Source organism: Rasamsonia byssochlamydoides (assembly GCF_041956645.1).
Source record: "Rasamsonia byssochlamydoides strain NRRL 3658 unplaced genomic scaffold VTN77scaffold_68, whole genome shotgun sequence".
In the NCBI taxonomy this organism is placed as follows: domain Eukaryota; kingdom Fungi; phylum Ascomycota; class Eurotiomycetes; order Eurotiales; family Trichocomaceae; genus Rasamsonia; species Rasamsonia byssochlamydoides.
The window spans coordinates 1-13,088 of NW_027192451.1; the positions used below are offsets into that span (position 1 = coordinate 1).

General features: G+C 50.3%; 5 protein-coding genes across 5 annotated transcripts; 2 read left to right on the forward strand and 3 right to left on the reverse strand.

The window, feature by feature from the left end:
- Positions 1 to 1,653: 1,653 nt before the first annotated feature.
- VTN77DRAFT_7991 (uncharacterized protein) lies at positions 1,654 to 3,034 on the forward strand (the record flags this gene model as incomplete). Its single annotated transcript, XM_069424439.1, has 7 exons — positions 1,654 to 1,740; positions 1,802 to 1,900; positions 1,971 to 2,085; positions 2,146 to 2,262; positions 2,332 to 2,414; positions 2,466 to 2,747; positions 2,804 to 3,034. 7 exons carry the CDS (start codon positions 1,654 to 1,656, stop codon positions 3,032 to 3,034), a joined length of 1,014 nt encoding a protein of 337 aa, XP_069274861.1.
- Positions 3,035 to 6,377: 3,343 nt separating this feature from the next.
- VTN77DRAFT_7992 (uncharacterized protein) lies at positions 6,378 to 6,839 on the reverse strand (the record flags this gene model as incomplete). The annotated part of the gene is made up of 1 exon (XM_069424440.1): positions 6,378 to 6,839. One exon carries the CDS (start codon positions 6,837 to 6,839, stop codon positions 6,378 to 6,380), a length of 462 nt encoding a protein of 153 aa, XP_069274862.1.
- A 59-nt stretch (positions 6,840 to 6,898) lies between these two features.
- VTN77DRAFT_7993 (uncharacterized protein) lies at positions 6,899 to 7,453 on the reverse strand (the record flags this gene model as incomplete). Its single annotated transcript, XM_069424441.1, has 1 exon — positions 6,899 to 7,453. One exon carries the CDS (start codon positions 7,451 to 7,453, stop codon positions 6,899 to 6,901), a length of 555 nt encoding a protein of 184 aa, XP_069274863.1.
- An 886-nt stretch (positions 7,454 to 8,339) lies between these two features.
- On the reverse strand, positions 8,340 to 9,765 carry VTN77DRAFT_7994 (uncharacterized protein; the record flags this gene model as incomplete). Its single annotated transcript, XM_069424442.1, has 5 exons — positions 8,340 to 8,978; positions 9,036 to 9,413; positions 9,479 to 9,517; positions 9,572 to 9,639; positions 9,726 to 9,765. 5 exons carry the CDS (start codon positions 9,763 to 9,765, stop codon positions 8,340 to 8,342), a joined length of 1,164 nt encoding a protein of 387 aa, XP_069274864.1.
- Positions 9,766 to 11,061: 1,296 nt separating this feature from the next.
- Positions 11,062 to 12,454, forward strand: VTN77DRAFT_7995 (uncharacterized protein; the record flags this gene model as incomplete). The annotated part of the gene is made up of 2 exons (XM_069424443.1): positions 11,062 to 12,163; positions 12,213 to 12,454. 2 exons carry the CDS (start codon positions 11,062 to 11,064, stop codon positions 12,452 to 12,454), a joined length of 1,344 nt encoding a protein of 447 aa, XP_069274865.1.
- Positions 12,455 to 13,088: the final 634 nt, after the last annotated feature.

The following is a 13,088-nucleotide window of genomic DNA, read 5'->3' on the forward strand; positions in this document are numbered from 1 at the left end:
GGGGGGGGGGAAATGATAAACAGAGAGACCTGGTAAAAAAGGGAACCTACCAACCGAAGATCCTTCGCTCCATGGAGAACGAGCGCCTTGGAGGGTTTACTCTCCAACGTCGTAGCGGTGGCAGAAGCCATTGTATGGATTAGTATGTCTTACGGAGTGCAACAAAACGCTGCGCTTTGTGTTCGCTCCTCTTGTCTTGATCCTCTCAGATGGGAGTGCTGCAGTTTAGATAAGAGGTTTGTTTGTTTTACACTTGAATAGGAAGGAAGGCAGTATGGACGTAGGTAGTCACTATCAAGCAACCAATCTCGATAAAAATAAGTTGTCTTTCCTTGGGTAATAGCAACAGTCACGAGGGGGGAAAAAAAGAAAATAAAAGGGGTATATTATGGCAGTCGTCGTCTGTATGAGAACGAGATCAAAATGTACCATAGTAAAAGAGTTACGTCAGTAGTCAATTGGAAAGTAGGCAATAATCGCGGGGTTAATTAGTTCAATAACCCCCACGTTCCATATTAAGAGATTGGATCGACGTTCTGGGTCGGACCAATCGGGTTGCAGTTTTCGAATCCATGGATGCGTGACGTCCGGGAAGGAGTGTCTTTCGGAGCACTCCGTACGGCGTACCTGGTCTGTATTTTACCCCGGGAATCCTCCGTACAAATACAATCGATACAGTACAGGATATAGTACAGAAGAATCCTAAGCCTATATAGATCTTCTCACAAGTACCTATGCAAATAATCGTAGAGAATGGTGAGGTATAATGGTATGTAGCGATTGTAGCAGTCTGTTAAATTAATAGTACTGTACTACTTCATAGTGATAATGACAACCTTTATTTAATTACTTACACCGTGCAAATGTTCTCTAGTAATAATGACTAACTCGGCGGAGGGAAACCCGAGCGATTGATCGCGGGGCAATCGGCAAATGAGACTGGTCGCTGAGTGGTCCGTCAGACGTGGGGTGCCGCGACGGCAATTGAACCACGGAATTTGGAGACATCTCTCATATACATGTACGGAGTACATTACATTAGCCAGTACGGAGTTCTCCGTAGAGAATACTAAGTAATTGGTAATTATCAGGAGTATTGAGGTATATATATAGCTTGTCAGGTTGATACGTATCGATCGGTATTTTGGATGTTTTGCGGTAGTTCGTACTCCGTACATACCTTGTATTCGACTCTCGGAGATGCTGCGAGGAGGACCAGTAACCGATCGTCGTTTCGCGACAACTATCTTCCCATTATCTCCAGTAGCATGCAAGTAGCGTTCTAATAGTTCATGACTCGGTGTTCTCTACGACACGGACGTATCAGCTGTCCTCAGTTTAAGGCCATTCATACCTTGTTTGCAGTGTAGTAGAGCTCCAGGTAAGCAGGTACCGTACTGACCTACCCCGTTTGTCCCCGCATTTCGTCTCGTTTCACTTCTTATCACGTTTCTGCTCTTTCTTCCTTACATTTTTTCTACCTCGAAAAAATTCACCTTTTTCTGATGTCTTTATCCTCTACACACGTATTTCGACCAATTACTTATTCCTTTCGATACCTCCGTAGTGCTCCCTCACACCCACGACGTCCTTGGGGTCCCCGCTAAAGCCTGACATCATCACCACCATCACTCGCAGAATCAAGTCACCACCATGCCCTCGCAGGCCGCCTTACTGATTGGAAGCATCACCCATGCCCGCAAGGAATGGGAGGCGTTCTCGTCGATATTGACTCTGAAGGTACGAGCAAGCTTCCGTGCTGTTTACGAGGGACATGCCACTAATACTGCTGCTTCTTCAGGAATTTCCCTCCGGAACGCGAGAAGAGTTCCTGGAAAATTGCAGAAGCGGCAAATACGATGATGTGGTTGCTATCTATCGGTCGAATACCTCGAATAAGGTAGACAAATAGAACCTGGAGCATTGACGTGGACAAAAGAAGCGCCTCTGGCTAACGAGGGTCTATATAGTTGACCGGCAACTTCAACAGCGAATTGATCGCCGCCCTGCCCCAATCGCTCAAGTATATCTGCCATAATGGCGCTGGATACGACAATATTGATGTCCCTGCTTGCACGAAGAGGGGTGCGTAGTTTCATCTTCATTACTGCAATGTGTCTTGTCATACTGATGCAGGACTTTCAGGGATTGCGGTTTCCAGCACCCCCGTTGCTGTCAACAATGCGACTGCGGACGTCGGTATCTTTCTCATGATTGGCGCCCTACGGCAGGCCTTCGTTCCAATGGCTGCGATTAGAGCAGGTGTGTAGCAAGTGCACCACAGATGTTTTCAGTTCTTGAATGGTACATCCCTAATCTGACGATACACAGGTGAATGGCAGGGACAGACTAGGCTGGGTCACGATCCCAATGGAAAGACTCTTGGAATTCTGGGTATGGGAGGAATCGGAAGAGTAAGGAGCAGCCAGACCAAGGCAAGGAAAGGGCAGGGCTGACAGACGCAGGAAATGGCTCGTCGCGCCAGAGCATTTGGCATGAAGATCCAGTACCACAACCGCTCCCGTCTTCCACCGGAGCTGGAAGGCGATGCGACGTACGTGTCCTTTGACGAGCTGCTGGCCAGCTCCGATGTTCTCAGCCTGAACCTGGCCTTGAACGAATCCACCCGGCATATCATCGGCGCGCCGGAGTTCGAGAAGATGAAGGATGGCGTGGTCATTGTGAACACAGCCCGAGGCGCTCTGATCGACGAGAAAGCGCTTGTCGCGGCACTCGATTCGGGAAAGGTAAGTTTCAAGTTATCCCTAGTTGTCAGCCGTCCAGATTGTATTGACATCTACAGGTCGCCTCCGCCGGTCTCGACGTGTATGAGAACGAGCCGGAAGTCGAGCCAGGCCTGTTGAACAACCCCCGGGTAATGCTGCTTCCGCACATCGGAACGATGACATACGAGACGCAGAGGGAGATGGAATTGCTGGTGCTCGAGAACCTGCGTTCGGCCATCGAGAAAGGCCAATTGATCACGCAGGTGCCGGAGCAGAAGAGGCTGCAGAATGGCAGCGGTCATTTGTAGATACAATGAAGTGAAATCTGGTTCTAAGTATGGATCTGTGGGATATTCTGTCATGATTTGTAGAGCGCTAGATATTATTACCCTGCGTGTGTTTGCATCTTGGGATTCGCGTTTATGAATATTAGGAATCTAGTAGTCAGATTGACTCTAGGAAGCGCGTCAAGGTGGATGTAATTAGACTTTGAAAGCTCTTATTTACTTGGTCCTTCTTTCAAGGTGCATCAGACTAACTGTTTGCGAGGTTCCGGAGATCAACGGAGAACGCTTCCGCCAAGACATCCGGCGGAGAGCTTCTGCTGACCACCCAAAACGGTCTAGGGTAGGGCTCGCTTAGGGCTCAACCGCGCCAAGGCGAAAAAGCGCACCAACACTCCCTCACCACGACACTTTGAGATCTCCGTCCATCGACAGAAGAAAGCGACAACATCCATCCGACCCGACACCCCGAGGACCATCTCTCGCCCGGATCTCTTCAAGATGGTGAGTGGAAATATTTCGTTGCTCGAGCATGAAGCACGAATTCTGCCTCTGCAAGTCGCGACCGGTTATCATGCCAACGGACAGTCCGCTTGTCCATATCAATGTCTCCGCAACGCTACGCACCGCTCAAGTCACTCGAAATTGAATGTCAGAATGCACCGCTGACATCGCGATCGGTTTTTTTCTAGGTCCGCTACGCCGCACAGTCGATCCCGGCCGCGAAGAGCGCCCGTGCCCGGGGCTCTTACCTGCGTGTCAGCTTCAAGAACACCCGCGAGACCGCCCAGGCTATCAACGGAATGAAGCTGCAGCGCGCCCTTGCCTACCTCGAGAATGTCATCAACCACAAGGAGGCCGTCCCCATGAGACGGTACGCCGGAAGTATTGGCCGTCACGCTCAGGGTGAGTCGTCTGGAATTTTTGCATGAGACGGACAGGAAGGGGGGAAAGGAGGACAGCGAGAAAACGGAAGAAAGAGGAGGAATATGAAATAGACTGGTTGTGGGATATTTCGGATGGAACTGCTTTGGAATTGAACTTCGTGGACCGTTCTAATTCTGGCACAGGCAAGCAGTTCGGTGTCACCAAGGCTCGCTGGCCGGTCAAGTCCGCCCAGCAGCTCCTCGGCCTGCTGAAGAACGCTGAGGCCAACGCCGACACCAAGGGTCTCGACACCAGCAACCTCATCATCAAGCACATCCAGGTCAACCAGGCCCCGAAGGGCCGCAGGCGTACCTACCGTGCGCACGGTCGTGTATGTGGATATACCATAAAGAATTGATTCTGGAAAATGCTGACCTGACCTCCAGATCAACCCGTACATGACCAACCCTTGCCACATCGAGCTGATCCTCACGGAGGGTGAGGAGGTCGTCCAGAAGGCCCCTGTCGTCGCCCAGGAACCCCGTCTGAACTCGAGACAGCGTGGTGCTCAGATCCACCGTGCCATCACTGCGGCATAAGCGGGTGATGGGCGGTGTGGTGTGTGGTAGTTGGGAGTGAGTGGGTTGTTTTCTGTCGACCTTATAAAACGAAATAAAACAATGGAATTGAGACGATGGATACGGCGCTACTAGGGGTGCATTTCTCGTTGTCATTGACCTGACGGAGAAAAACAAAGTGACACGACCACCAACAGATTCTGCGGGCGACTCCGAAGAATCCACCAAAGTACAATGCTAGTTCCAACGCTCCCTCTCTTTCGAGATTAATGAAAAAATGGGATCATCCGGGGGTTTTCTTTTTAGTGCGTTGATATCAAATGCAAGAGAGGAACTGTTGAATATAGGGTTGTACTGAGGAAAAAATACCAATTTTATTTCTCAAAAGCAGACGCCTTCGTATGTATTGTTCTGTCAGGGCATTCTAACTACATCGTACACCCTACTCTGTGTTAAATAACTGTTAAGCTATCCCACCCGCCAATTCACAAGCAGATTCCGCAGATTCCGAAGTCGTTCTTTATGAATTTATTATTATTGAACCTCAATACCCCAGATTAGGACACCTTTGTTACCCTTATAGATATCTATAAGTTGAGACCTTGCTGCTAGAATGATTAAATATAAATACTAATTTCTTCACCCATTTCCCTGACAAGATTGACACAAAGGAAGAGAAGGAAAGCCACAGTGCCATTTAGTATAAGAAATTAAGGTATATGGAAGAGAACTAATGGGATCTTTACCTAGAAAAAAAAGTCTGCAAGGCCTGCAAAGTTTCGGAAGAAAAATGAAGGACGAGCCAAGGTAAAAAAAAAAAGAAAAGAAAAAAAAGGGCTATGGAATTCAGAGCTAAGTTAGCTAGGGAAAAGAGTCAGTTTTTTTTTTGTGGCCAAGTTGGCTGCCAGGGAGGGTGTTAAAGTGTTCAACGCCTTAAGTCTTTAGGTAAGTTACCCCATTTAGGAAGTTAGTTAGGCTTCCAATCACAAGTTTAATCAAGGGGGTTATATTAACCACCTAGGAGTCCTAGGTAGAAGTGCTCTTACCCATAAAGCAAAGCAAGCAAGTACCAAAAAAAAAAAGGAAGGAAGGAGATAGAAACTGATTAGCCACCATGGGGGTTTTTTTTGACATAAAAATCAGCCTGTTTTCTCATATTATATATACTAGGAGTTTTTAAGTCAGTCATCTTATCATTTCCGTTACAGGATTTCATATACCACGGAACTTTTGCCCCTGGGGTGTATGTACTGTGCCTATAGTAGGTACGATTTTTTGTATCTACTTTCTAGGCGGGCTCTCTACTCATATTCCTTACAACATTTCTCTTTACTCTCTTTTTTTTTTTAAAAAAAAAAAGTAGTCTTTATTTATTATCTATTTTCCAGGTGGGCTCCCTACCTATATTTATTCCTTGCTATAGTTCTTGCTATATATTCCTTAGTAATATTTGTTTCCCTCACTGAGGCATGTTTTATATGTTGCTTTTTACCTACAGCCACGTGACAGTGTGCAAAAACGGAAGTTGAGGTTTTTATAATATTGTGATGTGATGGTGATAGGGGATTAAACGCATGATGTTTGTCGGTCCTCTGTTGAATAAATAAATAGCTTTTCTACTCTCGACCACCTGACCTAATACTCTTCTTCTACTCTTCATAGATAGTATAGATAGATACTAACTACTACTACTACTAGTAAGTACTACTCCTGCTATTATTACTACTTATTACTACCAGTACTACTCAACGCAGGTAACGGACAACTATCGACCGGATGAACCCAATAATACGCCACCATCCCCTTCGCCAGGTGGTCCATGTTCAAACAAACAACCTGCCACTGACCGATGTTCAGCGCGACCATTTCCAAGGTGAACATTTCTCCGGTATTGATACCTGTCATAATCAGTACGTGGAGAATCAATTGTAGAAAGAGACCGCAAGACCTCTCAATTGGGATGATGCAGATGACATACTCTTCGACACATAGTTCACGCCCAACTCCCGAAACCCGTTTCCGTGCATGTGGAAGATGTGGCTCTCCGTGCCGTGCGCATACACGTACCAGATCACCGGGTCGTCGACGCACATGTGGAAGATGGGATTGTTGGCAAAGACATACCCGTTCAGCGCGTAGAAGGTCGGCGCCGTGTCCATCTGCCCGGACCCCAACAGGTTGGTCAGCTGCGGCCGCCAGATGGAGCTGTTGGTATTATCCGTCACGTTGCCCGTGATGATATCCAGGTAGGCCGGCGCACTGCTCGCGTTATTGTCAGGCATGAGTTTCTTTGCGTTAATCCCCGACATAAACGCATTCAACTCATCAAACCCCATGTAGAGCAGCGGGATCTCCCGAAACGTCGACATGGTCAGATTCATCATCCCCCGCTGGTACACGATCTGCGGACCGATCAGCCCGCTGTTCAGGTCCTCTTCGGGGCTCACCCACGACCGGTACGCGCGCAGATCGACGGCTGGTCCGGCGGCGGCATGTTGGCGTCGTCGACTGCCCATTTATATACCGTACAGCCGCCTGGGGGCACGGAGTCGCTGATCGAAAACGGTGGGTTCTGACCGGGGGATGTTGAATTGTTTGGGTACGTCGTCCCCTCGTTATCCTTCGTGTAGGACAGCCCCTTCGGGTGCATGGTCGCGAAGTTGGCCGTTAGGTTATTCGCGAACAGGATCTGGATCAGATCGCCGACCTCGGACCGGATCGTTGGCCCTTGAACCCCCTGGAAGTCCGGCTGCGGCGCAGGAACCGTGAACGTTGCGTCGGTGTACGCGCGGTAGACGGCCTTCTGCCATTTGGTGCCGAAGACCGTGTAATTGGCTGCCTGCGCGCGTGGCGAGAAGTCGAATGGCACGCCCAGCCAGTTGTTGTACCCTGTCGGCGCGTAGTCCCAGGTGACTTCCTGCGCGGCGACGAAGTATGTGCGCACGACGCTGCTGAAGTGGAAATCTGTCGGTTCAGAGCCCGTTAGGGCGCCGTCCATGGCGAGGGCGCATGACTGCAGGGTTGTCGTGTTTAGTTGTTGGCCTGAGACGACGGCGAGGAAGAGCAGGAGGAGCAGGCAGCAGCGGCAGCAGCAATACCACTGCCTCAATAACCAGAATGATGAGATGTACTGCCTACAGTAGCTTTAGGCCGCGGTGTTGACCCATAGCCCTGGTATATGTATGATACGTAGATACTGAGAGGAAAAATGAACGTGCAATTATGACTTCATGTTGGCCAGTTGGGATACCTAGGTACTTACAGGCTTCTTCCAATCCAGCACCGTGGGAGAATCCAGAGGGAAGACCCCGTGTCTACCACAGTTCGATAAAAGTATGCAAGACGGTGTCTTTTGAGGATACCTACCTAACAAGTCCAGGTTAACAGGCCCAGCTTCTCAAGGAGTAGACACCAATTCGTTACCGAAGTCAAGTCAAGATAAATCAAGTCAACCAACTCATTCATATCAAATATGTGCTAGATATATACCAGGCAGAATGAAACGAAGGCAGAGCAAGTTGCAACAGAGTTTATGGCTACAAACACACGAGGTATCTTGAGGTATCTTGTCTGAACGGCAACCAACAAAGAGGGATTCAGAGAAAGGGGACGCAAGAACAGGATCATCATCAATCTATGTCACACAGACTGCTGTGGTGAATCCAGGTCGGCGAGTTCCAGCTGCGCCATCCAGAATGGTCTCGTCTCAACAATATGTATGCGCAACAGACAGACGGGTATATACGGGACATAATAATAATCATAACAATAACGATCGCTAATGAAAACACCAAACAGGTAGTCCTCTCATCCAACATCGTGATGCAAACCAGTCATTCCATTGGTACGGCACCTGAGTAGAAAGCCGGCAGACGGAACATGACTCAACTCAGTGGAGAAACTGCTTCATGCTCACTTCTCGACGTGTCGGGGTCGGCAAACGGATTCTGAACCTGAAACTCATCCGGATTGTACTCGTATCGGTTGGTCCCCGTTCGGACCGGCGGTGACGGCGGGGAAGACGGTGCTGGAGCTGCTGGAGCTCTAGGGGGCGGCGTCACAGATTCAGCCTCAGTCGGTGCAGGCAGAGGTCGATTCCGAGCTTCTGGAGCAGCAGGCGATGGACTATGCGCGCTCCCGTTCCCGTTACCACTACCATTACTACCATTACTCAGAGCTTTTCGCGAATTGAGGATGGCGCGTTGATATCTCGACAGCGCCACCGACAGTTGATCGTTGGTTTCGATCAAGGTAAGCAACGTATCCTCGTCCGGAGGAGGGTTGTCGCAGTTCATGAACCCCTGGATCGACCGTGACGCGGCCTGGCATCGCTCGGAGAATTCCTTCATCAGATCGTTGGTGGGAACTTCCGTTGCAGGCGTCGACTGCGACAGCTGGATAAGGAGGCTCGCCGACGTCTTGGCCTCCGTAATGCGCGCCGCCAGTTCATCCGGCGGCGGCAACACTTTTGGACGGCGGTGGTGGTGATGGCCATAGCCAGCTCCTGGCGAGGGAGGCGGGGGCTTCATATGAAGCTCGTCAGGATGTATGTTCTAAAATGAATTACAGGGCTAACTCACCACCCGTGAATACTTGGCTATCCGCTCTTTCTCCTTCTTCCACATCCCGATCAACAGCGCCAGGTTTTCATCCCAGGATCTCTGCGCCTCGAACGTATCTAGCATCTCGCGCAGCAGTTGCTGTGCACTCATGTCGCGCCCCTCGCGCAGCAACTCCTTCACCGTCGTCACAAACTTGTAATTGATGTTGCGCGTGAAGGTATCGCCGGGATTTTCGGACAGGATGCGGATCAGCATGATGGCATTGTACTGCGCAAAGCCCTGTGGCTTGCTGGGGTTGGAGATGTATTTGCGTATTCGCAGTGCCGCTTCCTTGGCCGCATTGGGACTCGACTCTGCTGCCTCGACGATGGCGGGGAGATGGAGGTAGTCATCGGCCTGGAAATCATTAGCGAGACGCAATCATAAAAATAGGGGTGCATAAAAATATGGCATGCTCCTACCACTCCGTTGGGACCTGATCCGGATTCGCAAAACGCTTTCTGGAGATCGTCGATCAGCAGTTATCCTTGGCCATAGTTTTGTCCTGCACCCACCACTTCGCGCAATATGATCGCCTCGGGCGACTCTTCAGGATAGAGGCGGCCGCGATCGCGCGTCTGGCCTGGAAAGGTTGCAAACAGCGTCAGCATAGGTATTATCAACAGCAAAGTACACCAGGGAAGTTATCCCGCGGTTCACTCGACTCACTTAAAGCGCGCCTGTTGAGAGAGCCCAGCATACGCCTCATGGTGAGGAAGGCTGGTTGACTGATTGCGGCTCTCTCGATCTTTCCCCCGGGGACCCTTTTTCATTTATTTAAGAACGCCTGAAATAGACACACCAACGCTGCCTAAGCACGGTCGAATCAGAGGCAGGCTAATCTCCGCGATGCTCCGCTGCCAAGCAAAGCTGTATGTCGGGGGCGGAGAAGTGTGGCGAGTGAACGCGTAGCGGCATAGGCAGCGATTGCAGCTTCCTAATAATACTGTGTCGTCTCCATCTTGACGCGGTACGGAGTAGATATACGTCAGATACGAGGCTGCCTGGCAGGCCCAGAAAACGGTAGGCACGGTCGACGCAATCATGTCAGCGCAAGCAGAAACGAAGAGGACAGACTCGAATGACACGTGATGGAGGGTGAGAAGGTAAATCTTAATTCAAGCAGGGTTGGACTGTTGGACAACTATAACGATTGGTGAAACAATTCTGTTGCAATTATCCATCCACTGCAGGATGATCTCGGGAACAGCCACAGTTGTGTGCGTACAGAATTGCTAGTCACAGTGATAAGCTATCTCGCTGGTTGGCCCCTCCATAGTTGGGGATCCCGGCGCCTGCACAGCCTCCAAACGCAACGCACCACGTCGGTACGACCGTGGCTTACTTTTTCCCCATTGCGCGATTGGACCACAAAGAGATAAAACACATCTACTGTCGGATTCTGAACTAGCACAGAGTATTAAATAATTACTCTACTTTAAGAGTGTAGAAATGTTCCCATCCCGTGATAGGTCCCAGTGATGGCACTGTTAGCTATTAAGATGGCATCTCCCTATCTACTTTTTGCCTGGGATGCTATCTCGCGTAGATAGATAACACTCATTACTCCTTTAATAGGCCTAAAACCATCTCAGGTAAATCAACTACCGTGGTAGCCCATTCTTGGGTCGCAGCTCATTGCCCATTCCTGAACGGTGATTCGCTCCTGCCATCCTTGGCGTCCGGGAAATCCTTCCTGACGCTCTTTTTCCCTTTTTTCCCTTTCTTCCGGTCGCCCTCCTCAGCCCAGCTTAGTACTTGAGAATAAGGACGTTGTGACGAGCTCTGAAAATTGCTATATCTTAGTCAATCCAGTTTGGTGCCACTCCTTGTGAAGTGTCTGCTCAATTGGTCGATCGATCTGCGGTGCTGTTGTTATCTGATAGCATCTCTCCGCATGCAGAGTCCCTTGACTGATTCTTCTCCTTGCCATCTGCAGGAAGGCATCGGTCGACTGATTGACTGACTGACTGACTGACTGACTGACTGACTGACGGCTGACATCATGGATGACCCTCAACTCCGCCATTCCATCTCTCTCCATCCCCATCCCTTCCATCTCTCATCGCCGCGTCCCCCCACCTCGTCTCCCTCCCGAGCCACCCTGTCCATCAATGAAGCCACCAGTACCGGCGTCGACGGCGCGGACGCCGTCCCCCAGATTAGGGTAACCTCCTCCGATGAGGAGGGGAACCCTCCCCCGCGATACACGCCTCAAAACGACCCCTTCAGGCTGGCGTCCAAGCTCAAGACCATCGACGAGATCAACCAGATCACAGCCAACACGTCCCAGAAGTACGCTGGGTGTGCGCCGTTGATTCTCAGGGATCGCATCGGCTCGTCGTCCTCGCGCAAGCTGCAGGGTTTCTACCGGTCGCAGAATGAGAATATCGAGCGCCTGCTGACCCCGGTCGAGGAGCATGTCCGAGCGGCCAAGGAGCTCAACAGCCAGAACCATCTGAAATACAAGATCGCTATCTATGGCAGCTTCGCCGCCAACGTCATCCTGTCCATCGTCCAGGTGTATGGTGCCGTCTCGTCCGGGTCGCTGTCGCTGTTCACCACCATGGCGGATGCCATCTTCGACCCCTTGTCGAATCTCACCCTGCTGCTCTCCAACAAAGCCGTGTCCCGGGTTGATCCGCGGAGATTCCCTGCCGGCAAGGCGCGCATCGAGACGGCCGGCAATATCTGTTTCTGCTTTCTGATGACCTCCGTGTCTTTCATTCTGATCGCGTTCTCAGTACGGGAGCTCAGCGTCGGCCACGAGTCGGAGACGTCGGCCTTTCACCTGCCTTCTGTCGTGGCCGTCATTGTCGCGTTCAGCACGAAGCTGGCCCTGTTTCTGTATTGCTGGGCGTTGCGGAATCAGTTTTCGCAAGTGCGGATTCTGTGGGAGGACCACCGCAATGACCTCCTCATCAACGGGTTTGGTATTCTCACGTCGGTGGGAGGCAGCAAGCTCCGGTGGTGGATCGACCCGATGGGGGCGGTAATTTTGTCGGTGCTGATCTCAATCTTGTGGCTGCGCACGGCGTATTCGGAGTTTCAGCTGCTGATTGGGGTGACGGCAGACACGCAGATGCAGCAGTTGATCACGTATATTTGTGAGTTTTTTTTTTCCCTTTTAAGATAGACTTTTCTGACAGGCAACAGCCATGACGCATTCTCCGATGATCACGGCCATCGACACGGTGCGTGCCTACACGTCAGGGCCGCGGCTGCTAGTCGAGGTCGACGTCGTCATGGACCCGGCGGAGAGTCTGATGGCGACGCACGACGTTGCGGAAGAGCTGCAGATGAAACTAGAGTCGCTGCCGGACGTGGAGCGGGCGTACGTGCATGTGGACTATGAGACGACCCATAAGCCGGAGCATTTTCTCAAGAAGGAGTTGTAACTGCTGGCTGTAACATTATGCATTGATCGATGGATGCTGGCATCCTCATCACATCGTCACAAGAGGACGGATAGACGGGAACGGAGTTATGGATATGAATTGTACGGCACAATATCTTAACGTTGACAGGTTGACCTGTCAATAAAAGTTCAACTGAATTAAGCATGCTGCTGTCTGAATTGGATTATACTTGTTGCATGAATCAGATAAAATATTGTATATACAAGTGTATCTATAGTAGTACTAATCACAGTTGTTCTCATCCCTCTTATTTATCGCCCCTGTTGCTATGTCATACGATACATGCAGCGTCATGTGCGATGTACGGAGTACGGTATATGGTCCGATCTGCATCGCATCGGCCCGACAAGCCAATGCAGTGAACAGCCAACCTCCAGCGCTAAACATGTCTGTCCGACACGGCATTTTCGGCATTAACATTCGGAAGCCATCCCGAACAACCTTCCAGACGGGATATGCCCCTCCATCACTAATAATAAGCATAAGCAATCAGTAAGCAGTAAGCACGACCATTCTTTGGCCTTCTCTTTTTTCTTACGGAAACCCGCTGGATGTGTTTTTGTTTCAATAGATATTATTAATGCTAAATTAGTCATCAATCACGATTATCAAT